Genomic DNA, 24,768 nt, shown 5'->3' with positions numbered 1-24,768 from the left:
GATAGACCTGGCCTGATGCTACACCAGGTTCCCAAAGACATAAGGAGAACCTTCAGTTCTGCATTTGGGAGCAGCTGAAGTGCCAAGCCACAGTAAACGCTCACCCCCCACCCTCTCCTGTTGTCCCTACCTGCAATTTGATGATATCTTCTGGCAGACTTGTCAGTTTAACTTCTTTATTTTGTCCCAGATATAATTTCTCTAATGACTCCACGAGAAAGATTTCCACTGGAAAGTTGTTGAATTGATTTTTGGACAGGCTGAGGCATTTTAAATTTGTTAGTTCTTGTATTTCTGCTGGTATCTGGACACAATCATTAAAGATACATTATGTCAATTAAACAGTAATTGTAGGGATTTGTCTTTAGGGAGAAATCTCTAGGAAAAGCTATAGTGCTTCACTATTATTGATGGATGAACAGAGAATGTTCTACTCATTAATATAACATTATATCTCACAGTATGGTGGAAAGGAGGGGGGAAAAAATCATATTGTTTCCTCTGCTGGAAAGATTTCTTATGCAGTTTATTCTTAGCAGAAATGTTTGTCTGCTTCTTCACTTCTGTTGTGAGCTCAGTGCAGGGGAGAGTCATTGAAATGAATCAAACCTGAGAGAGATTCTTCTGTGTGAATTACTGCTTGTCTAAAGGGAACCTTCAAAAAGAAAATTGCACAAGTGAAAATCTCCTGGGGGGGAGAGGGAAGTAGAGTTGCATTACTTAATAAGGGACGTATATTCTCAGCCCTCAAATGAATATGTAATACCTTAAAGTACTTAAAAACTGTTCATTATCAAATGATTAGCAGATATTAATGATTTTAAAGGCATTCACAATATGTCATCTATTTTAATGTTGCCCTGTGCTCTGTTTCAGTTTTTGATGCATTGGTTCTACAGAAATGCAGCTCTTATTTTCCAGCTTACACAGAAAGATGATGAAATAAAGCACCCAACTCTGACAGCAGTTCCTCCAGTCAGTATTCATCTGTATGATTCAGCACAAAAGTAAGTGTCTCCATGCTCTTGCTTTTCACTCTCTGTCTCAGCTGTCAGTGTCAGTGTTACCCAGGCTCAGTGCATGCCAGGGGAGCATCTTCATACTTCAGTAAGGGAAGGCAGCTCTTGGTTGTAATGTAAGACTTTGCAAAAGGAAGGTCTCAGTGAAGTAAGAATGAAAAGATAGGAACAAATACCTCCTGTATTTGATTGTCATCCAGGTTCAATATTTCCAGTTTTTTCATGGAGCATATTTCTTTAGGAATTTCATCAAAGCAATTTTCACTCAGATCGAGTACCCTGACACTGGTTAGGCTGGTGAAGGACATGTGTGCTCTGTGCAGTCCGGTGTTCCTCAGATAAACATGGCTAAGTGATGTCCAAGAGCCTGTCTGGGCTGGCAGCTCCTCCAGGCTGTTATCAGACAGGCTGAGTTCTCTCTTTTCAGTGAGATTATTCAAAACTGGGGGAAGCTTTTGCAGGGGATTATGAGACAGATCCAGCACCGCCAGCTTCTGGCAGTGTTGCAGCGTAGGAGGACTGGAAGATAAGTTATTAAAAGCTAAAAATAGCTTAACTAAGTTTGTCAAAGAGCCTATCTCTTCTGGGATGTGACCGATTAGATTTTGTTCCAGATCTATTATTTCTAAACTAACAATTCTACAAAGCTCGATGGGAAATTTTTCAAATCTATTGTTTTTGAGGTATATTTCCTTGAGTTTTTTCAGGTTCACTATTTCTTTTGGCAGACACTGTAGATTATTGTCAGAAAGCCCAAGAAGTTCAATAAGATGGAGGTATTTGCAGATCTGCACTGGGATTTCATGCAAGTTTATTTGATAGAGCCTGAGCTGGTGAAGGGACTGCATGTTGCTGATTACCAGCAGAGAACTGTAAGAGAGGGGGTTGTTACTTAAGTCTAAGCTCAGAATACTTTTCAACATCCCCAGCTCTTCACATATGTTCCGTATGTGATTGTGATCCAAGTAGAGAACCTTCATGTTCTTCAGGAGTTTTATTTCTTTTGGGATGTTTACTATCAGGTTCTTCTCCATATGCAGCTCTTCCAGATGCTCTAGACTGAAGACCTCAGGTGGGATGATTTGCAGATGCTTATTGGCTAAATCAATAAAAAAAATCCTGTCTGTGGCATTCCTGGGAATCAGAGCTTCATTCTCTGGTACTTCATTCATTGGTTGTTCTTGTGCAGTCACAATGTGATTATCTTCAAAACCAATGGGGTCACCGTTAGGGTAATGAGTGTCCTTTGTCCTGACCTCTGTGCTCTGCTGAGACTCAGCCATCTGTAATTCTTACTTTTAAATTTCAGAAGAGAAAAAAAAAATAAAAAAAATCAACAGTACTCAAACACTAAATAAATAGTGGAAGAAGTTAAGACTGAGGGATAGGTCCTACCTACTGTCAGTTGTACCCCTGCAAAAGCTGCTTACATTCCTTGACATCAACATCTGCAATACATACAGTGTGACTGTGACTTTGAATCCAGAACCCCAAAATGCCAAATCAGAGGGTGGCCTTTGTGAAGTCAGTGGGGCTGGACGAAGCAACCTTCATTTACAAATATTCTTAGGAAAGGGGTCTTCTATAACAGAATAGTTTCTTAGCCAGGGAGATACCAGTGAACCTCATATTCAGTAGCCCTTTAATTGTGCAGAATTTGGACTGTAAAAGAGTGAGAGGTGGAAAGGTGACTGCCTGGCTGACCTCTGCTGTCTCTGAATGAATGTTGGTAGCTTTGGGCTGACAGTGAAGGGAGTGGGGGCTGAAGTCAGGAGGAAGCTGCCAACCCCTGGTACCTCAGGGGTGACCAGAATGAGGGGAAAGAACCAAAGGGCAGTGAGGTGTGGGGAGAGCCATGCTAAGCTTTGTGGTCTTATTTAAGCTTTGATAGCAGCGTTTCTTTTTTTCATTATTTCAGTGGTAAGGAGTGAGCATCCTGTGGGGTGATGGGAGCGCGTGATCCCAGCTCAGCCTTGGCTCACGTGGGAGTCAGTGGGAGGATCTCAGTGGAAGGTGCACTTCTGAAGCACATAACTGTGTAAACACACTGATTTGTGCCAAAGCTCCTCGGAGGGTGTGGGCAGAGCACTCAGTAAACATTGCAAGGGTAAGTGAGGCCGGTGTTAACATGGAAGTGTAATGCCCTGCCCGGCACCAGGCCTCCCCATCTGAGGTGGGCAGCAGAGTGGCTCCTGCTCCATTGGGCACCCAGACCCTGCGTTGGAGATCAGCTCAGTGGTAATGGGCTCAGCTCACCGGTGTGGGTGTATGTGGGGAGGGTGCGGAGGAGTCGGGGTCTCTGGCAGTCTCGTGTCAGCTGGTAAGCTCAGACACGGCTGCCTCAGGCAGAGCAGGGCAGGAGAGCAGTTTGCTGGGGGTCTTGTAGCGCTCTGTGAGGCTGGGATTCATCCCAAAGCTTCTTGTTTGGGCTTTCTCAAATAGCTGCATCACACACAGAACCAACTTTCATCACAGACTGCAGGATGCTGCCCTTTTTACAAAAGGGAAACAGGACCTGTCTTTATGAATATTACTTCTAAGCGTTCATATTCTCTGTGATGGCAGATCAGGAATACATACAAAAGTCTACATTTTCTCCTTCTTTTATTTTTTCCATCTGTGTGTCCATAATTCAATTATTCTGGTAACTGCAATTCTTTTCATAGCAGGACCCATTTTTACTGTTGCACATCCCCTGGCACAACAGAATGTGGGTCCATGGAAACGTTGTTAGGCTGCCATGGTGATGCAGTAACTGTTTGCTTTGTTTTCAGGCACGTCATGTCTGTTCCTCCAGATCTTCATCGGCAGTATTTGCAGACTTGCCAAAACCTGAGCCAACCTGAAAATCACTTCATTGCTCGTGTGCTTCAAGAAGCTGATAAAGGCGATAGTAGGTAAGAAAATAACAATCAGCATGTTTCAGATACTTCTGAACTCCTTAAACAAGATGGTAGGACAAGAAATGCAGCAGTGGGAAAGTTTGAGCAGTTTCAGGTTCGAACACAAATCGCACTTAACATTTACTGCAGAGGTTCTGGTTTGACTCATCCTGACATCATCTTGGCAAAAGTCTGTAACTGTGTATCCCTCCTGGGTAGCTTTACAAGCAATAAAATCAGAAAAGTGAAAAACGGGAAGAATGGTAACTTTACATCCCTTGGAGAAGCCAAACTCACTATCCAGTCATCCTAACTCCCTTCCTGATTTCTCGCTCCTGTTTAAAAAGGCTCAGCTGCATCCACTTAGCTTCCAGCTGATAGTACTTTCCTGAACTGTCTCTGAGTCCTGACAAGGTGCTGACCACACAAATTGCTTCTCCTTTTGTGATTAGATAGTCCTTTCTCTCAGGGATGCACCTGGGGTTGGAGTTAATTGCCTTTTGGAGAGAGAACACAGGACAAGACAAGGTTGGGCAGTAGTTTGTGTTAGCTGTTCTGCCTTGGGAGCAGGATAGAACAAATAAAGAAAAGAAGGAACAGATGAGATTACCCCTGGGATAGTCTTCTCTATTTTCATCTGTGCTTTTCTTGTCTTGCTGCTTCTTGCTCTCTGTGCACTTGTGTAGCTGTGTGGTACCTTCAGAGTAACAGGATGGGTAGCTAACCACATGCAGGCATGCCAGGGAGGGCAAATAAGAAAGTATTCTTTTTACTAATATTTTCCTTCTTATGTGATTACACTTGTATGTTGTAGCAGACAGACAAAAGGGATCACGTTAAAAATAGCTGGAAATAATCGCTTAGTGCCCGTGCAGAGAGTTACAGATGAAGATGTTCAAGTTCTTGCCTCTGTCTTATGCAGTGCTGTATTTGTCACTGGTAAGTATCTTTACATGTCTGATGTCAGTGCTAATATTGTGCTGGTTTATCGCTGGGCAGTGAACATCGCACACAAAAAAATAACAGAAAAATAAAAGAATACTAAAAAAATAAAAAAATTAAAATTAAAATACAAAAGAAAACACAAGCAATCTTGATTTCAGTTCATCTTTATTTCTTTTTGTTTACAGATAAGTAGGCAGGGAGCCTACAGAGGGGAGGGGAATCAACTCTTTGAAAGGGTAGATAACAGCAGGATGAGGGGAAATTTGAGGTTTTAAGCTGAGGGAGGGAAGATTTAGGTTGGATGTCAGGGGGAAATTCTTTACAGAGAGAGTGGTGAGGTGCTGGAACAGCTGCCCAGAGAGGTTGTGGATGCCCCGTCCCTGGAGGTGTTCAAGGCCAGACTACATGGGGCCCTGGGCAGCCTGGTCTGGGATTAAATGGGGAGGTTGGTGGCCCTGCATGTGACAGAGGGGTTGGAGATCCATGATCCTTGAGGTCCCTTCCAACCCTGGCCATTTGCGATTCATTCTGTGTTTCTGTGATAAGTTAATTGTAGGAATGCACCTCTTGCATTATTTTCAATCTTTTTTAGGATTGGATCTGAGATATAACAATCTGACTGATGTTGGAGTAAGGCACATGGCAACGTTCCTCCAGGTGACAAAATGATTGTATTTCGGAAATGTGGTTTATTTGGCTATGATAATATTTCTGTGGTGTATTTGAGACCAAGACTGCATTGGTTTGGCAGAATTCCATTAATTTGACTTTTGCATCCAAATCTCTCCTGTTAGGATCTCAGATTATGGTCTCTGGGATGAATTTGAACTTCTGATAGTATAAGATATTTGATTAGGATGTCTGAAGAAAGAGCAAGACATTAAGCCAGGGGTTTTTAAGCTAACGTTCAATTCAACAAAGGATGTAGTGGTAGCATGGATTGTGCCAGGGCCTTTGTTTTATATATTTTGTCCTTTCTCAGCCTTTCTGTGAGTCTAAACTTAGGAACCTTTGATGCTGCCTTTTTACAGTTGTAAACACTGGCACGCAGATCAAAAACAGTGACTTCAAATTCAGTGTCTGTGCATTCACAAAATACCTGCAGGTCTGTATCTGAGCTTCACCTGCCTTGTGTGATCCCCTGAGCTCCCAGTTGGCCTCATAGGACTGTGAGCATTTACCCGCTGTGTGTTTTTATGAGATGGGTACATCTTGTCTGATGTACTTTAGCATTCTTTAACTGCTTTTCCGCATCAGGGGCTGCCTGTAATGTGGTGCAGGACAGAGGTTGTAAGTACATGTATAGCATGTCTCCTTTTTGAAAAGTGCAGGGCTGCAATTGGAGGAATTCTCATTGCTTTCTGCTTTATTTCTTCTGAAGGAAAACTCAACTCTGCGATACCTTAACCTGATGTTTAATGATATTGGCACGAGTGGAGCTGAGCTGATAGCAAATGCTCTCCATGTGAGTATTAGTCTGGGAGATTTAGACAATGGCATCTCGTTTGATATTTTCTGCTTCTGATGAGCAGTACGAGCTGTCCTGCCAGCATAAAGCTGGCTGAAAGAGCCCTCTGTCCTCAGCCCCTCAGCTCTTTGCTGTAACACAGCGACTGCTTGTTTTCCCAAGGCAGACTTCAGAAATCAGATTTCACACAAGAGAAAGTAGCCCTGTGCTGCCATTAGTACTTAATTATCACAACTGTGTGATAATTTTCTGTGTGAAAAGTGCTGTTGTGCTGTAGGATGCATAATGTCATCAATGTTTTCCTTAGGTTATGAATTTTTAGAATTGCGTGTGAAATTTGCCTGTACCTTAATGTCAACAAATGTCCTGATTCTAAATGCCTGAGACAGGTTTTCAAAGCTTTGCCTCACAGCAGCATGAAAATGTTTGTTGTTTTTAACATGGTTTCCCAAGGAAACGAGGCCAGCATGTAAGGTTTGTTTTGTCTATGAAGTGAGACTCACGTGGGCTCTTCCTTCCTTCTTCGTGGTCTTTGAACTAATCTCAGCTAAATTTGAGAGGCCTGAAATGCTGAGACTGTATGATAGGACTGTGTATTGCCAGTTCATGCAGAAATATCTGCCTGGGTTATTTTCAGCTGCTTAGTGCTATCTGTTAGTGCTTAGGCACAGTTCTTCTGGAGGGACCTACTGTCTGTGTGTGACAGTGAGCAGGATCCACAGGAAAAAGGGCAGTCATATTGTTATTAAGAGAATTGAAAGAAAATGATTTTACATTTTTTTTATTTTTTTTAATTTTGTCCAGAGCAATGAAACTCTTCTGCATTTGAGAATGACTGGAAACAAAATAGGCAATAAGGGTGGAATGTACTTTGCTTCAATGTTACAAGTTAACTGCAGCTTAGAGAAGTTAGATCTTGGAGACTGTGATGTGGTGAGTAAACCAGTAGAATCATCAGCAGTGAAATAACTCTTTCAGGAGTATTGCAGAGGTGTTGCAGTGCTTGATTAAGAGAAAATGCCATCTGTAGCCATTGATTTTGCATTTTATGATGGCTGGAGGTAACACAAAACATAATATTGTAGTGTGTGCTTGGAAGAGCATGTTGTATAAAACACTGAGGTCATAACCAGTGACACATTGCAGCTGCTGCCCTTGGGAAGTCAGGTGCTTGGTTTTCATGTACTCCAGCATTGTTTCTTCTGTTCCCATTATTTATGTGTATATATACACACATATATAAATATATGTATATATATGCACACACACATATATATTTTTAATAAATATATATTTATATTTGTGTGTGTGCACGCAAATCCTGTCTGATTGATGCTGCAGAAAGGTGTTGCTCTCCTCCTAAAGTGCGCAGTACTCTGAAGCTTGAAAGTTATCCTCCTCATAGTTCTGTTGCTCGTGTTGGAGCTCAGCTCGTTGATGCCATAGGTGTGGCAGTGCTGAGTTGAGCACTAGCTCGATTTTAGATAACTTGCTGCCTCCTGGAGTTGAGTGCTGGGACTCCCCTGAACTTCAAGGGGAAAGTCAGGAGAATAGGAACTGGCACAAGGAGTAAGTTTGACAGTAACTGGAGGCAGGGAGAGATTTGGGGGTCAGGTTAAAATGTTGTTATATAATATTTGTTTCGTGGAATTACAGAATTTTCTCCCAAACTGGAAGAGGGAAATACCTTCCAGGAACTGGGGAGGATGTTATCAATACATGAACAAGAAAAGTGTTGCCGGAGTGAAACTTATTTGGATGCTTCATCTATTTACAATTGGTAGAGAGTTACCAGATCTGTTTTAAAATGAAATGTCTTTGAACGTAGACAAGGCTAATCAGAAAAAAAACCATGAACATAAGTTAGGAGCAAAATGAGGAAATAGAAAGATCCCCAACTGGCCTGTATTCTAGACTGACAATTCTGTACCACGTTAATTCACATGCAGTGTGCATTTACCTAGTGGAGAAGTGTTAGCTAAGACTGAAGATTGTAGGGAACACTCAGAAGTTGATTTTTCTTCTTAAATCAGGAAGACTAACATCAGGATCAATGAAACGGACAAGTACCTCTTGGAGATCCATCATACTTGCTTTTTATTTTCTGAGTTGCTGGATTTCCTAGCTGTTTATAGTTCTTAGTCTCATTCCACTGCTGTTCTCAAGAGATTGGCATTGGTGCCAGCAGGCACTTGCTGACTGCACTTATTTCTCCAAGGTACAGGAGGCAGAAGTAACACTATTTCCAACCAGAGCCTGCCTAGTGGTTTTGATCTTCTGACAATCCATTCTAAGAAGTAATATGGTGGCTTGACCCATTCACCGGACAGGTTTATCTACAAGACTTGCCTGTTTTCATTTGCAGGGTACACAGTGTCTAATAGCAATAGCATCAATCCTGACTCAGAACAAAGCAGTCAAAGCAATAAACCTAAATCGTCCACTGCTGTACAGCCAAGAGGTAAGGTAATAGACTGCAGTGGCAGCTCAGGCAAAGAGAGGAGCACAAGCCAAGTCACTACTGATAAGTTTATGGACATCTGGGCTACTCTGGGTTTTCTTGCAGTGATAATTGGTTGTGGGAATACTTTATTTTCTTTTTGGTCCCAAGTTTTATGCAGCCTCAGGCTGCCCTTGTTTAACTGGAAGGTTAATTTTGTTTTTTTTCTTAGTACATATGCATTTATGAAGTAGTGTGCTAAGGGAGATGACTGGGTGTTACTGAACCAAATATTCATTTTGCTGCCAGTGCTTGGAGAGTTTTATGCATCATTCAGCAAAGTGAGGGACAAAAGCTGTTTAGCAGGAACTGAGGGAAGGACAAAAGACTGCTTTTTATCTGAGCAGAGCATGGGCGATTGCCAGAGGCTGCAGCCTAAAGAAAGGCATACTTAACAATATCCCTTATTCACTGTGCCATGGTTTTGTTTCACTATGTGGACTTGCAGCTTGAATTTAACAAGTGAATGAACCTCATCAATGTAAAACCTATGATGTGTTTTCTATCCAAAACAAAGACACAAGAACTTCCAAAACAATCGAGCACTGAAGAGAGATCAGTGAGGCAGTGTTTGCTGTAGGCAGCACCCTGGGCACTGGCTGTGTATATGCATAAGATCTTCTGCCTGCAGCCATGCAGCTCCTGTGCCTCATTGCTCCTGCTGTTTCACCAGTGTCAGCAGTTTTCAGGTGCATGAGGTACATACGCTATTTCCCAACGAATGATAATACAATAAATTGTTGTGAAGGCCAGCTAGGTATCCCAGAGATGTTTTCAACAGATTTAAACAGCTGATAGCTTCTTCTGTACTGACAGGGGTCTGATCAACCTAACTGCAGTTCTGCAAGTCAATTTACATCACTCGTATTGAAAGTAAGGGCCTAGGCTGTACCTGTGGGAAACTTTCTTTTTGCCATTGTTGTCATTTGCTGAGGCCTGTGGCTTGTTCCCTTATTATTGACTCGAAGAACTCATTCAGTTATTTTTGTAATAAACAAAACCTTAAAGTAGATTTACAGTGTCTTACAGTGACAGGGCACATTTCTCTTCATAGCAGTCACGTCTCTTTTCATAAAATAAGTGTCATGATTACATACTTCTAATTTGCTGAAAGCTGCTCCAAACACAGTTTTGTAAAAGCAATGACTGGGAAGGAAATTGATGAGATAAGTGATTCAAGCATTGATGCTCCTGATACTTGCAGAGATGTACAGTACTGTAAATCTGCAAATACTTCTGTTATTTTTCACTCTTTTTTTGGTTGTAATAATGCATCACTGCCTGGCTATTTTCAGTACAAAGCTGTGATATACAAAATAGAACACCACTGACAACCAGGGTTAGCTGTTGTACGTGTCTTTTACTGAAGCAAGACCATGTCTTATCCTAAAGTATAGTTTAATAAAAATGAGTGTTTACTTCTAGGAAGAGACGACAGTCCGCATAGCTTTGATGCTGAAAAGTAATTCTTCTCTTGTGGAACTACATTTGTGCAAGCACGAAATTAAAAGCCTTGGTGTAGAGCGACTGTGTGAGGCATTGTATGAAAACTGCAGCCTGAGATACCTTGATCTGAGCTGGTAAGAGTTAGTACAGGACCTAACCCACCTGACATCAGATGCTCGTTTTCATAGCATCTCTTTTATAAATATATATGCACATCTCTTTCAGTAATAAAATAACTCGTGACGATGTGAAATTTTTGGGAGAACTACTGAAACAGAACCAAACTCTGGAGATCCTCGATCTTAATTCAAACCGAATAGAAGATGATGGAGCTATCTACTTGAGTGAAGCTTTGGCTTTGTACAACAGGACTCTTAAGGCGTTAGTATTTCAGTAACTTCCTCAGGGATTGCAGGCATAACCACTCCCAGTATAAGAAACACAGACTCTGCGGTGGCTGAACTGATGTGAAAATTGTGCATTGATGTTACCAGTCAAAACAGAAAACTCACAAAGTTCCAAACTTCTTGGTTCAGCTGAGGAAAGAAAAACTGAGTGAAAGTATGGAGTTCATTTTCCTAGCCATAGGTGTCTACTTTCTTTTTTTTGGGGGGGAGGGTGAGGATGAAGTTTAAATTGCTTCTGCAATGGTTCCAACCATCTTACCTGTGACTCAGTCATTTTTACATTCATTTTGAGGAGCAGGAGAGAGGCTGTTAGATCTTTATTGTTCTTTTTGCACCTTTAAAGCACAGGTCCCTGTGTTGCACAAGCATAAACAAACTAGGATCTGTAGGTCTTCAGAATTTTAAGCTAAGCAGATTCCATAAAAGGCTAAGGCTCTATATTTGTTGATTCTGAAAATCCTCTGTTTAAATTAGCTTCCGTGTGAACCCAGAAGAGCTGTAATCTGTCCATCAGTGTGCATTCTGTAGCACGCATTAAGCCATGCACCAGCAGGAGCTGTAAAGCTGATCAAAGGTGTTACCTGAAGCCATTAGTTTTAAGTAGCAGACTGAGGAGGTGGTGTCTGCTAGGTGCCTTTCAGGCTCACCAATATAAAAATAACCGCCACACAATAAAGATCAAAGCTTAACCTGGCCAAGGGCCAAGGCCTGGGCTTCAGAGCAGAAGGAAGATGAGATGTGGCCACCACACAGTAAGCCACTGACACTGAAGAACTAAATGGGGAGTAACTTAGCTGTGTGAGTCATGGAAGTGCCTTGAGACATAGTACAATTCCAGAGTCCAACCTGCCTGTAGCAACCTGAAAAATATTTTTAATAGGAACGGGCTTGATACAAATATCTTTACATTATGACGAATAGAAGATTTCGTTATACATATAGTTATATAAAGTATAACTGAGTAAAACTGAGTTTTAACTAAGATACGGGAATGCAGTGACTTAGCGTGCTTGCATAACTATTTTCTGTTTATTAGGTTGTCAGTAGTGAGCAACAAGATAAGTGGCAAAGGGCTGGCAGCTCTCTCACAAGCAATGAAAATAAATGTGGAACTCTCCTACATTTATATCTGGGGGAACAACTTTGATGAAGCCGCCTGTATGGTGAGTACTGGACTGAAATGACCAAGTGCTTGCCCACTGTGTTTTATCTGCTAGACCCTTCCTTACAATCAAAGTGAAATATTGTATGTCAGATTCTTGTTTCGTTCATTTCAGGCATTTTCAGAATTAATTCAGGCTGGCCGCTTGAAACCTAATTGCACAGATGTGGAACCGTATGAAGTGGATGGGCATGTTCACCTGGCAGAGCTCTCCCATGGCCTTAAAAAGCATTACTACTGGACACCAAGTTATGGGGAGGTGAAGAACGCTGCTGCTAATGCCAGTCTGGCAATTACTGCTGTTTCAGAATATTTCTAAGGTAGGATCTTGGTGCGCTCACATAGAGGTTTATCTGTCTTCTGGTATAACAGATATCAAACACACTGCTGGCTGTTTCTTCAGTGTCTTTACCCTAAAACACTTTAGAATAGCATTAGAGATGAAATATCAAACCAATAACTGTAAAATTTGTTATTAAATAATGGCCAATCTATTAAAAGCCTATCAATATGAAAGCATGTTTGTTTTGCTACAGTATTACTATTGCACACACATGTCCTTTGCTGTGCCATGGTTAGGTGGAGTTCCCTGTTTGCCATTGATAGATGAATGTATTTAAGTGATGTGCTGAGATGAAAACAACTTAAACTGTGGCATGACACACTACAAGTGACACCAGGTATTCTTAGCAGTAATGCAGAATATAGCAGTCACTGACAAGAGGTGGTGGAAGACTTTAAACATCAGCAGTGCATGAACTGAGCTTCTAGCAGCTGCACTGCTCAGCTCTATTTAGGAGCCCTTCTCAGTGCAGGAGTTATTGAGTGCTTATTTAAAGAGGATGCAGGAAGTGCATCAGAGCAGCAGCAGAGCCTATGGATTGGGTATTGTGACCGTGGTGTCCTCTTCCCCTGGGCTGCTGCAGAGAAACAGCTGCTGCTGCCCTTCCTGCAGCCAGGTTTCTCCACAGCAATTACTACTGTCTCTCTGTGGGCTGAAGTGCAGCTATGCAGACCGTGTTGATTGAAACAGACAGAAAACTCAAACTTCCATCTAGGACTGCTGCTGAGCAGTAGATTTGCTTGAGATCAAATCAGATATGTGGTGGAACAGGATTCCTGTTAGAGTTAGGGGTCTGAGTAAGTCCATTTGTCACTACTAGGCTCTGTATGCCATTACTAAGGAAAAAGAGAAAGTATGCTTTTGTTCTTTATCCAAAAATACTTTAGATTTTGTTAAACAAGTTCAGTGAATTTAAGCAGTTAGCTGCAATAATGCAGGAACTTGAAGAGCAAACTGTTTACTTTTATCAGAACAGTATTGTGATTAACTTGCAGTATGTGGTTGTTATAAGCAAACCCCACAGGATAAATAGAATCTACTTTTGAAAATACTAGCATACTTTCTGAAGCATTTTTAACAACAGGATGTTTGACCCACAGGAGCACTCTGAATTATGGACAAGAGCAGGAAAAATAGCTGGTGCTGCAGCTTGCTTTGTAAGAAAGGGCAGCAGCAGCACTCTTACTGAATTTCGTATCAATGGATGCAAGCTAAAGTAACTAGGTATGCAGAAAAAAATATGTAGGTTAAGGAGGCCTATAGTAGAAACACTTACTGCTTTCCTTGAAATTCTTAAAAGATGTATCCTTGTGTTATTTTGAAGGAGAGAATTCACATAGCTAGGTATTCTTGCCATGCTGTTCTAGTAGCTAAAAAAGCACAATCCTGTTCTGTAAGTCATTTCTTCAGCTGCCAGAACTCAAAGCACCTTTCAGAAAGGCAGCGTTTAGGCCCCAGTGTAAAGGGAAGGAAAATGACTGATCCAGCAGGCCAGTGGTACAGTGCAGGTCCACGGAGCCCTGCTGGGTGCTCTGGCCATTACACCACCTTCTGTCAAGTTGAACTACTTAGTAAAAATAGGTAAAATACAATGAATTCAATGACTGTCATCTTCAGCAGAAACAGTGAACTTTCAAAGCAGTTTAAGTAAAGAAACAAAAAAACAAACCTCCAATCCTCAAATCTTACCAGCAGAAAAATAAAAGTACTAATACAGAACTGCATCTAGAAACAAAGTGTTTAATTTGGGTTGAACAGATCCAAAATATCTTTTATCAGAAAAATCAGGTGTCTTTTTTACTGCCAAGGAAATGTAGTAAGCCTTGTTGTATACTGTGTATTGCATTGTGTACTGCACTGTGCTGTGCAAAGGGCAACCTTTCTGCCAGGGTGCTTTGGTGGTTATGTTAGACTGCTTCCCTCCTCCTTTTGTTGTTACCCCTTGCAGTTATAAACAGCAGACACAAGGTGAGGGAAAAATACAAAACAAGTTTATTAAAGTCTAACATAAAACACTTCAGGCTAAATATGTACAACTCCCTGCCCAGGAGATTATAAAATTGAGAGTTGAGCTATATACAAATAACAGAGGAAATACTGTATATACATGAAAGATACTTCAAAAATAATTTAACCAAAAATCAGTCATTAATCTTAACTCTGCTGCAAGGCTTATTGATATCCTCTCCAAAATCACAGCCCTAAAATCCTTGATGAGGGACTTGTCCATACTTGACAACTTTTCTTAAACCATATGTTTCAAGAAAACTTTCATACTCTGTGCCTACAGATAGGCACAAATTCGGATAAATGCTACACAAGGAGTTATTCTAACATAAGTATTTGAAACAGCCGATTCAGACATCTGTATTTGCAAATAATCTATTCAGGTAGAATTGAACTACTACTGAAACAATGATGTTTCTGAGATAAATTAAGTCATTTTCTCTAAATTACCAATAATGGATTAAAATTCTCTTTCATTTTGCAGGTAGGTCTCAAGTATGAGAAGACTCCCTACAAAAATTCCACGTTTCCCCCGCTCATCTCTTAAAGAAGTTACCAATATTTTTATACACCTTGTACCTCCAAAATGAACTCTTTAAGCCTAAGAATTAATGTGCAGCTGATTTCCATGCATCTATTGGCACAAGGTACTGTACAGACCTGCTTCTTCAGGCCCTGTAGCACCCAGCCTGAACATTCCTACACATTTAATATATATATCTCTTTCTATATATATTTAAAATCTATATTCTATTAAATGAATACAGTTGATAGAGATCATACCTCAGCAGCTGAGATATCTTCACAAAAGATGAGGGTAAGAATCAAGGTTCTCAGATGAGGACTGAAGAGTGCAGTTCACTAAATTATTGCTCTAAGTCAAAATTATGAGCCTGTGTATTCTACTAAGAAAGGCTAAAAGTGTTGTCTTGTAAAAAATAATGATTATTTTCTTGTCTATAAAGAAAACTAAATGACTACGAAAGAAAGTGGTACTGTTATAAGTATCTAAACAAATCCTGTATAAATCTAAGTACTGTTTTAAAAAGTCTGAAAATCTAAGAATACAGCAATAAGCTATTATTTTAGAAATATAAAAACAGTCCAAACAAACATTGTTATGGAATGCATCTTCTAAGTAGGAATGTAGTTACTTCTTTCTAGAGCAAAATAGCTCTTGTCCTTTATTCTGAATTTTACATTAATCCTCAGGTAACAATAGTGTGTCATTAGTTTATCTTCCAGAGTTGGTTAAACATGAGATTTATCAATCATACAGTGTTGCACTTTGTCAATACTCATGGCTAAGTCCATGTCTATCCCAAGACTACTCTTCTATTTTCAGAAAGAGAAAGTAAAGAGGAGTCTTAGAACAAAGTACAGTGTTCACTTTTGTTAAATGGAACCAGGATTCTGCTCTTTGTGGTTCTTGAATGCTACTTAGCTACAGAATTATTCAACTCCTACATCAACAACAGAAACTTGGAAAAAAAAAACCATGGGAGAAGCAGTAGTAGGGCAATACCAAACAAACTCTGAGAGAACTTCATCTATTGCCCTGTGCTAGCCTTATGAAGGGCATCAGCTGTACATAAATGGTGCAGGATGGATAAGCAAAGAAATTACTGCCATACTTCTTGACGTTTAATTAGCAAACAAAGTGAAAAATGCCTGCATTCAACTGTTCCTGAGCTACTCCATGCTGTCTGTGGTAGATTTTATCATTAAGTTGGCCATATATTATGACTTAAAATATGATCAGGAAGCAGAGTTCTAACCATGCCCCATACTAAGATGACCAACACAAAGAAATGAAAGATTTCACAAGTACAAATGTGGAAGAAAAAAACAAATCTATAGTCATGCTCAGGAGTCAAGGGACCATTTGCAGAACATTTAAATGAAATCCTTCAAGAACTTTTTCAAGGCTGTTTAATTAAGGTGCAGATTAACTTTTACTCCACGTAGAACACAGTTAAGAGGTATCTCCTACGCCCTTCTATTTATCAATGTCTGGACACAAGGCATCAGTGGGAATAAAATGCTAGCACAAGAAATAACCAACAAATGATATCTTTAAATGTATTGGTGGCACAGTCATAAGACTGCTTCCTTACTATTTGATGATTACTTAGGTAACGGTTATGTCATGTTAATGGCACAAACTGGTAAAATGGAGCATAAAAAAGGTACTCCTACTCTTAACCAGTCTTTAATGATCCTACAGAAAGCCTAAAAATGTTTTGTTAAAAAAAAAAATAAGTTGCTAATAGTAAAACATACCTTTGCAAGAGTCTTGCTAGATACCAATTACGTGCAGTTACTGTGAATATGCAACACAAAAGGTAAATTAATACATAAATACTTCAGTTGAAACAAATCCCTGCCTGGGAGAATGTTAATCTGCCCTGTTGTATTCTTCCTCAATGCCCCCTCATATAGCAGTCATTTAGTATTTTCACAGTGAAGGGCAGCATTTGTTTCTTCCTTTGTACCTACTGACTAGCACCACAAGAAGCACAGAAGTGATTATTATGAAGCTATGGATCACACATCACAGTTCAGTCAATGCATCTTTTCACCTCATCTACAACACATATGTTCTAGCTCTTCTGGTGAGCAAATGCTGCTGCTTGTGCCAAATTCAGGGCATTTTAGACATACGAGAAAACAAATCTTGGACAAGTTACAACACTAGATTCACTTTAAAAACAAGTGACTTCTTGGAAAGAATACACAGTAGTATCTGTGCCATTAGAACTCTCTGGGTTACCATGCTAAAGAAACTCTCCTTTACTTGCCCCATCAGGGACATAAACACAGAGCTTTCTTTTCCTCTGGTCAGACTTCAGCTGAAGATGGACTGCTTCTCACAGACAGCAGTAATTCTTTGAGAGGACCTTGACTGAGCACTGGCCTACCTGCCATCACATACCATTACATGACCTCAGGATGCAGAAGTACAGGCTTTTTAGCACATTCAAATTATGACTTTCCCCTTAAAACAAAACAAAACTCTGGACTGCCACTTTTAAACTACCAAAAATGGCTTAAATTATCCTCAGTTCACAGAGGGTCTGAGGCTGGAAGGAACCTCTGGAGGTCTGGTAGAGTCTCCCTGCTCAAGCAGGGCCACTTAAAGCAGGTTGCCTAGGGCCACATCCTAGCAGCTTTTGAAGATCCCCAGTCAAGGGGACTCCAGCAACTTTTCCTGGCTACCTGCTCAGGTGATACTGTCATACACCAGATCAACAGGAACATAGTACAAGATCTCCAAAATGCATTAGAGTATTTAAAAGAGAAGCCTTAAGGCAGGCATTGCTGGAAAGCATGTAACTTCTGGAAATAAGTCTTAATTGCAAACAGAAGGTTGATTGTAGATTAGCACAATTCAACAATGACAAAAAAAAAAAAAAGACAGCATAGTACAATGGAGATGCCTTACAACTGTCTTTACAGAAAGAGAAAAAAAAATTCAAGAAGTGACTGCTTGATTGATTACGTTCATCTTTACCAAAGGTATGCGAGTTCACTGCTGGATTACTTTGTTGGCTCTACAGTGTCAGTATAATTGCTGCAAGAAAATGAACTGAGGTTCTGAATATCCAGTCACAGCAGATCTCAGTAATGTTTCTGATGATGGGGACTGACTGCCTGCCACAGGAAGAAGCATCTGATGGTCTTCAGTAGCAATGGGAAGAGGAAGCGGTAAAGATATCTCAGAGGGTTTCACATCTACAGACTCTGATAAAGGACTCTTCTGACTCTGAAGGGATTCTTGATCATTGAAAGAATTATCAAGTGTATTGCAATCAGGGGGAGTTTCAGATCCTGGCAAAAAAAAAAAAAAGAAAAAAAAAGTTTTCCCAAATATTTCTTTTCCCCAGCAATGAGCATATGGAAGAACTTAGCAAATGATGCAGGAATTGTTATTAGCAAGAGCTAAGGAAGACTTGTTTCCAGAGAACATGAGCAACTGCTATTAGAAATCTTGCTACAGATGGCAAAACTCTACAAGAGAAAGACAGCTAAAGTGTCTTTACATGGAGGAATAAAAATGACAAATGTCTGTTGATGACAAGTCAATAGTTGATGCTGCTTCTGAACCTTTCTTTACACAAAGAACTTACCTGTGTGAACTTTCGTTTTGTGCTTCTTAAGGTTTTTTATATCTGTGTAAGAATTTCCACACAGTTCACAAATGAACGGTCTTTCACCTGAAAAAAGTGAGTTGGACAGAATAATCTTAAAAGTGAAAGAAGACACAGTTGCTGACACAGGATAATGGATTTCTAAGTTGTATTTTAAAAATGCGTCATTATAACTGCAAGCTGTTTTGTCTGTGCCATTATTCAGAATAAGATTGTTTCCAGAACAGTAGATTAAAACAAAGAAAAAAGCCTCAATGCTCGAGGTAAAGCCCTGATCATACATCAACATTTATGCTGTTACATGCAGACATGTGTCTGAAATAGACAATTAAAAAAGTCACAGACATTTTCTTTAAATTATTTTCATGCTGAAATACATACATTAAGAAACTACTACTTTTAAGTGCAGCACAATATGGTGTATTTTATAGGCAAAAGGGAAGAAGTAGAGTATTATTTATTGTGCAGGAAGCAGCCTGTCTGGAAACTGACCTGTATGGGACCGAAAATGTTTATTGAGTTCTCCAGAGGAAATAAAACTCTTTCCACAAATGCCACAGATATATGGCTTCTCTCCTAAAGTAAACACAAGGAGTTTGTTATTTCAACATATAAACCAGAATATACAGTATAAAGAACAAATTAAAATGAAACAGATAATATCCAATGGGAGAAAGAGCTCCCTAAACCAGAATCAAAGAACATGAGAGAAGAACTAGTTGAGAACACCAGAGGTGACCACCAGCTCCTCCCAATGCAGATTTCCTGCTCATTACCTATCCCCAACCCCTCTGCAGCAGCCAGTCCTCTCCTGCCAGGCCCGGTTGGGTATTTCCATGCAAGGTCTCCCCTTACCTGTGTGTTTTCGGGAATGGGTGATGAGAGAACTTGAGACAGCAAAGGCTTTTCCACAAGTGTCACACACGTAAGGCTTCTCCCCGGTGTGGCGACGCACGTGGTAGGTGAGTGTGCTGGCCTGAGCAAAGCGCTGACCGCAGCGATCGCACACGTAGGGCTTCTCACCACTGTGCTTCCTAGGAACAAACAGACATCAGTGGTCTGCTGGCAGAAAGGGAAGTCATGCTCACAATTAAGTGATTTTCCTCAAGTTTACTCGGCTTTCTCCAGAGCTCCTCACAGTGATGTTCTATGAACTAAAACACCTCATCAACTGGGAGCTGATTTTGAGTTTGTAGTTTCTCACTGAGGGAAATTCACTGTCTGTTGACTTTGGGAATGAGCCCATCAATGATTCCTATGGCAGCTGAATCAAACTATGGGACCTGCCTGTGTAGCACTCACCATGAGAACTCAGCAAGTTTTGCATTACAGCATACTTCATAGAATCATAGAATGGCCTGGGTTGAAAAGGACCACAACGATCATCTCGTTTCATTCCCCTGCTATGTGCAGGGTTGCCAACCAGCAGACCAGGCTGCCCAGAGCCACATCCAGCCTGGCCTTGAATGCCTGCAGGGTTAGGGCATCCACAGCCTCCTTGGGCAACCTGTTCCAGTGCCTCACCACCCTCTGGGTGAAAAACTTCCTCCTAAAGACAGAACTTCCTCCTACTTAAAGACAGAATGATGACCTCCTAACAAGGGAACATAATCTGTACTCCTGCCAAAAATGCAAAAGCTCCATTCAGGCTGCAGTGAGCAGAGAGACCCACTCTGCACCATGTCCTATCAAGATCCTCTTTCCTCTACAAGTATTACAGACAGTTAAAAACAAAACAAAACAGCTACCATTGCCATAAGGATACCAGTGCACTGTAACATTCATAAATTCATTAAATGTGTAAATCAGTACCCTAATGAGTGACTACACAGATGTACAATCTATTGGGTGAAGCAAGACCCAAGATAAAATGTGCAGAAATGACTGAGTTATGTGAACACGTGACTCTTGCTAACACCAGAGTTAATCATTCTGTTTAAATAAATGTATGGATAACCACCTTCAGGATCTCACTTCTGCCTACCTGGCATGAATCTTCAGATTGCTGGAAGTTGCAAACTGCAGATTGCACACATCACATTTGTATGGTTTCTCTTCTCCGTGATGCATCCGACTGTGGAACACCAACTGGCACTTCTGAGCAAAGCCTTTGTCACACAGCTCACATTTGTATGGCTTCTCTCCTAGCAAAGAACAAAACCCTTGTACCATCTGCATTTATGTAAGAAACCTTTCCAATCCATTACCTGACCAAAGCTCAAGTGTCTGTTCTAACACTTCTTACAAATAACATCTTGTAACATCCTGTAACCAGTCTGCTGAAGTAGGATGTGCCAGGAAAACAGCAGATAACACATTATTTATTAACATATTAACATTTAAGAAGAACAGGTAATAATTAATACCTCTTAATAAAGCCACTTCCTTTTTTGAGAGAGAGCTATTGCTACATTTTCAGACTTTTTTGCTGGTTATATATCTATTCACTATTCTGAGTATTTGAGATGAACAGCCACTAAATCATGTGCTTTTTCTTGCCTGTAAAACAGCAAGCAGTCTTCAGTGTTCTCAGAAATTCTTCAGTGTTCTCTCTAGTGTTCGTGAATGTCTCATTAGTGTCTGCTATAGAATGCCACATGCACTTTTTCAACTGTTCGGGATTTCTGAGTGATCAGTACAGTCTCATCAAATGGACCGTGTGACTCCACAGACTCAGACAACAGAATAAAAGAGGCTGTACTCCTATAGCAGTGCACAATCAAACTAAGAACTCAACGATTATTAAGCATATTGTTCACATTAAAACTTCAAAAAAAATCAAAGTTCTAGCATCTCACCTGCCATCTAGCAACCAGCACAGTGAGATCCCTTGCTCATACATGCAAAAACTCCAATAGCAGCACCTCAAAAGTAGAAAGAGCAGCTAACGTTCCTGCCAGAATGCTGTCTTGGAATACTGCACCCAAGCTGCATCTTCCATATCAATCTTTTGTTTGCCAATAGCTGGTAATATATGAAATCCTCTCTCTTGGTTAGTGAATGAGCACAGTATTCTTCTGCAGCTGCACCTAAGAACTCCTACTTCACCTCTTTTGCATCTTCACAGCTTGCTGGAAAGAGCTCCACTGCTGACCTCTGCTCACAGTTTTCCAAAAAAGAGCAAAAGTAAATAATTGTAATCTCTTTCACTGTTACCTTTGAGTTCTGAATGCCAGCTATAAGAGGAAGAAAACTATGCAAACCACGTCCCTCTGCTGCTCACTGGGTTAAGTACAGCAGCAAAAACAAAAACAGAACAGCTCTACTGGATGAGACTAAAGAAAGAACTAACCCAGTATTAAGTCTTCCTTCTCTAGGGAATAACTCAGAAAAAGCAAGCAAGGTTCTTTTTCCACCTTTGTAATCAAATATATGTCAGAATATTAAAAAAAAAACCAACATAATTATTCAAAAACAGCAACAGAAATTCTGGTATCCAGACTGTGAGCTTTTCATGCTCTACAAGCAGTAGTTTCTGGTGCTCAATTCCACTTAATCACTTTACAGAGCTAAGGGCAGGCAGCCCTTCTGCATCTCTCCAAGAATCAAGATACTCAAACTAAGCCAGTCTCTTTCAGATATTCAGAGTGGGAACTATAACTTTGTACTGAAAAATCAAAGCGCAAAGATCTTTTCAGTGCTGTATCCAGATGCTGCTATTACAGAGCTCCAGGAAGACAAAGCCCACAGCTTACCTGTGTGAGTTCTTACATGTGTTTTCAGCTGATTGCATTGCGTGAACGCCTTCCCACAAAGCTGGCACACATAAGGTTTCACTCCTTTGTGTATCCTCATGTGGCGACGGAGGCTACTGGCTTCTGAGAAGACTTTTCCACACGTGTTGCACACTGGTTTTGCTTTGGAGTACTTCTGGTCAAGCTCTTCTCCTGAACTTTCCAGCTGGTAAGCGTTCTTTTCACTGGCTATGTTAGACATGCAGTGCTCCTTCAGCGCACAGCTTTGCTGAGGCTTTCCCTGTTTTTGTTTTGCTGCAATAGTCTGAACTAAAATATCCTGTGCTGCCAACGTTTCATTTTCCACCACGGCTGCCAACTGCAGTTCAGAGCTATCGCTGCCCTGGGCAGCCTGCTCTGTTATCTGTGCTGCCAGCTTATTTGCATCCAAAAACATTTCAATAGATGTGTTCTCAGTCACATCATTCTGGTATTGTATTGATTTATTCTGTACGCTTTTTGGGGAGCTGAAATTCTTTTTTCGCTTTTTGGTTTGAGCAGATTTCTTCTCTAAAGTAGATTTCTTTGCTTGAGGTTGAACCAACTCTGCAGGAGGAATTTCTGCCTTCTCCCGATCATTGTAATCTCGCAGGGTCAGGAGGCAGGCCTGCTGGTTCATTTCAATGTTTCCAGTGATGCTGGATGTCTCTGTAGAAGAGGGATTAGCAATAAACGCAAAGTCTTCCATCTTTATTTTGCATTTGGTGACCACTTCTTCTACTTTGAGATAGTCGGCAGCCTGGTGAATTTCCTTAACATTCCAGCTGCAAGAAAACCAGACTTTGGTTACCACATTCTGGACAAAGCAAAAACTCCTTCTGTACCAATTCTGTTAAATGCAAACAGCAGAACTAAGAAAAGCTACGCTGCTAGACAAAATAATACAGCTGGCTTAGTATTTTGCATTATATTAGCGCTGTGCTCTAAGTGGTTTCACTCATGCAACCATCACAACAGAACTGCAGAAGCTGTGGCGGCCACCTGAGAGTCACAATATAAAATGATGGGGATACACTGTCAGACCTTGCTGTCATCCTTAATCAAACAGTTTTCCTGGGTGAGAACGGAGCTTTCACTTCCCACTTCCTCCACAGACCTCAACTGCTCAGAATGAATCCAAAAAGTCTCCTGCTGCAGTCCCACCAAGAATGCTGCACACTTCTGCTTGTACATAATTTGCAGACCATAAGTTGCCAACCTTAAGATAGCTGTGTACATTGCTCTGCTAGTGTTAATACTTGCAGGTAATCTTAAAGAAAAGCCAACACCCCACATCTGTGCACTTAGCTATCAAATAGGAGTTTTCAGGTATCAGTAACAACAAAGATTCATTAAAGTGCTCTTAGAACCAGGTGTTGAAAAAGGAGTTACACTTCTGGGCTACACACTTGGAAGGGGTCACATTTGAGAGATACTTTCTTTCCTGAGAGAGCAGCTACAAGGAATCCTCACTGCACACAAGGTAACACAACATGCACAGAATCAGCCAAAGGAAAAATCTTTTCCTGCACCTGATTGCTTTGCCAAAAGGAATTTTACTTTGGAGCAACAGATCGTGTAAACTCAATCAAACAAAAACTCCACCAAACGTCATTTGTTTAATCAGTGCTGACACTCATCTGCTCCTCAGGCTTCAGTCTCTACCACATGTAAGTTTCTGTGCATTCACTGCAAAAATGGGCTCCTATAACCCGATGTCAGAAGGAACACAGCTGTCCCTCTGTCCTGCAGTACCCATGAGGTGTTTCATCCTTCCTGAGCCAGACAGAAAGACTCAAATAGACTGAAACTATCAGCAAAACATCAGAGGACGTTTCTGTTGTGGCACTCACGTGCTGTTGTGAAGCATGCAAACAGCCCACCTCCAGTTGTCAGGTTGCATTTTGTCCGCTGTTATTTGTTCCTCCTGAACGCATTACAGAACACGAAGCCCAGCACTGCCCTAACAGCGCACTTCCCGATTGCCTTCCCCCTTTGGCAGCACGTATTACCTGTCAAGGTTTAAGTTTCCCGTGTAAATGAATTCCAGGAGCTTTTGGAATCCATCAGCCTTCACTTGAGTCTGATCCAAAACGACGTTGCTGTCGGTCGCGTCCCTGTAGAAGGCGCCGAAGAACTCGCTGAAGGAGGCGAGCACGTTGCGGTGCGCCTTGAACTGGCACTCTCCGATGACCACGGTGCAGTCGCAGAGGAAGCCGGCCTCGCGCTGCTTGTTCAGCCGCTCCAGGAGGTGCTCGCAGTGGTGGGAGTACTGCATGGCGAGAGCGAGCCGCGGCCTGCCCGTCCTACCAGAGGAAAGCGACCGATTTACCTGCGGGATCCCGCTTCCACCGCCTAACGGGGCGAGTTCACAATTGCAAAGGGCTCGGCGCCCCCGATGGCCGCGGGGCAGCGCTGATGCGGCGCCTCCGACACGCGGCACGTAGGCGCCGACCGCGGGGTCGATCCGCCGCCAGAGCCCCGGAGCCGCGGCGGCAGAGCCGTGCGAGCCCCCCACGCCCAGCCCCGCGGCGGCCTCCCGCCCGCAGCGCCGTCCCGGTCCCGGCCGTCCGAGCGCCGGCCGCCCGCCCCGCTCCCGCGGTGCCGCTGCGGGCGCGGAGCGGCGTCCCACGCACCTGCGGAGAAGCGGCGGAGCGGCACCCCCGCCTCAGGCCGCCATGTTGCGGTGACGCCGCGCGCGCCGCTTCCGCCCAGGGACTTCCGG

The 24,768-nt window shown here is 41.7% G+C and overlaps 3 protein-coding genes across 21 annotated transcripts in view; 1 reads left to right on the top strand and 2 right to left on the bottom strand.

Moving 5' to 3' along the window:
• Positions 1–2,535, bottom strand: part of LRRIQ4 (leucine rich repeats and IQ motif containing 4) — a 6,872-nt gene extending 4,337 nt beyond the window's left edge. For 3 of the 4 annotated variants that reach the window (XR_004169964.2, XR_016469769.1, XM_031614634.2), the window contains exons 1-3: positions 2,415–2,533; positions 1,196–2,314; positions 131–304 (exon numbers count right to left, since the gene is read on the bottom strand). Coding sequence is in view for 2 of the 4 variants with exons in the window: in XM_031614634.2 (XP_031470494.2) it covers positions 131–304; positions 1,196–2,302 (1,281 nt within the window). In the remaining 2 variants the exon portion in view is untranslated. Of the gene's footprint in view, positions 1–130; positions 305–1,195; positions 2,315–2,414 lie in introns of all 4 variants that reach the window. The other variant, XM_031614635.2, reaches the window with a different exon arrangement.
• LRRC34 (leucine rich repeat containing 34) overlaps positions 1–17,786 on the top strand; it is a 22,598-nt gene extending 4,812 nt beyond the window's left edge. The window contains exons 1-13 of one of the 14 annotated variants that reach the window (XM_090147705.1): positions 921–1,007; positions 2,938–3,257; positions 3,794–3,916; positions 4,716–4,840; positions 5,439–5,503; positions 6,228–6,311; positions 7,119–7,247; positions 8,680–8,775; positions 10,240–10,394; positions 10,486–10,641; positions 11,704–11,830; positions 11,945–12,149; positions 14,664–14,752. In XM_090147705.1, the coding sequence (XP_090003831.1) occupies positions 3,801–3,916; positions 4,716–4,840; positions 5,439–5,503; positions 6,228–6,311; positions 7,119–7,247; positions 8,680–8,775; positions 10,240–10,394; positions 10,486–10,641; positions 11,704–11,830; positions 11,945–12,148 (1,257 nt within the window). In that variant the 5' untranslated portion in view covers positions 921–1,007; positions 2,938–3,257; positions 3,794–3,800 and the 3' untranslated portion in view covers position 12,149; positions 14,664–14,752. The other 13 variants (XM_090147706.1, XM_090147703.1, XM_090147704.1 and 10 more) reach the window with 13 other exon arrangements.
• On the bottom strand, positions 17,483–24,768 carry MYNN (myoneurin). 3 transcript variants are annotated; one of them, XM_031614631.2, is made up of 8 exons: positions 24,680–24,768; positions 24,056–24,349; positions 22,026–22,828; positions 20,315–20,474; positions 19,186–19,364; positions 18,823–18,906; positions 18,310–18,396; positions 17,483–18,010 (listed from the first exon to the last, which is right to left on the bottom strand). In XM_031614631.2, exons 2-8 carry the CDS (start codon positions 24,319–24,321, stop codon positions 17,742–17,744), a joined length of 1,848 nt encoding a protein of 615 aa, XP_031470491.2. In that variant the 5' UTR covers positions 24,322–24,349; positions 24,680–24,768; the 3' UTR covers positions 17,483–17,741. The 3 variants fall into 3 exon arrangements, with proteins under 3 accessions (XP_031470491.2, XP_090003810.1, XP_031470492.2); XM_090147684.1 differs by lacking the exon at positions 18,310–18,396; XM_031614632.2 differs by lacking the exon at positions 24,680–24,768 and having other exon boundaries at positions 24,056–24,546.

This window comes from Phasianus colchicus, chromosome 10 (assembly GCF_987193195.1).
Source record: "Phasianus colchicus chromosome 10, bPhaCol1.hap1.1, whole genome shotgun sequence".
NCBI lineage: Eukaryota > Metazoa > Chordata > Aves > Galliformes > Phasianidae > Phasianus > Phasianus colchicus.
The sequence above is the reverse complement of the archived record's forward strand: the minus strand, read 5'-3'. Positions and strand labels throughout refer to the sequence as shown.

Bases quoted from the DNA above. Each gene is read 5' to 3' on its own strand.
- MYNN (XM_031614631.2), bottom strand. From the start codon at position 24,321: ATGCAGTACTCCCACCACTGCGAGCACCTCCTGGAGCGGCTGAACAAG. The intron at 20,475-22,025 runs GTAAGCTGTGGG...GTTCTTTGCTAG, and splicing joins ACATGTAAGAACTCACACAG to GAGAGAAGCCATACAAATGT. The intron at 18,011-18,309 runs GTAAGTTCTTTG...TTTTTTTGCCAG, and splicing joins CAAAACGAAAGTTCACACAG to GATCTGAAACTCCCCCTGAT.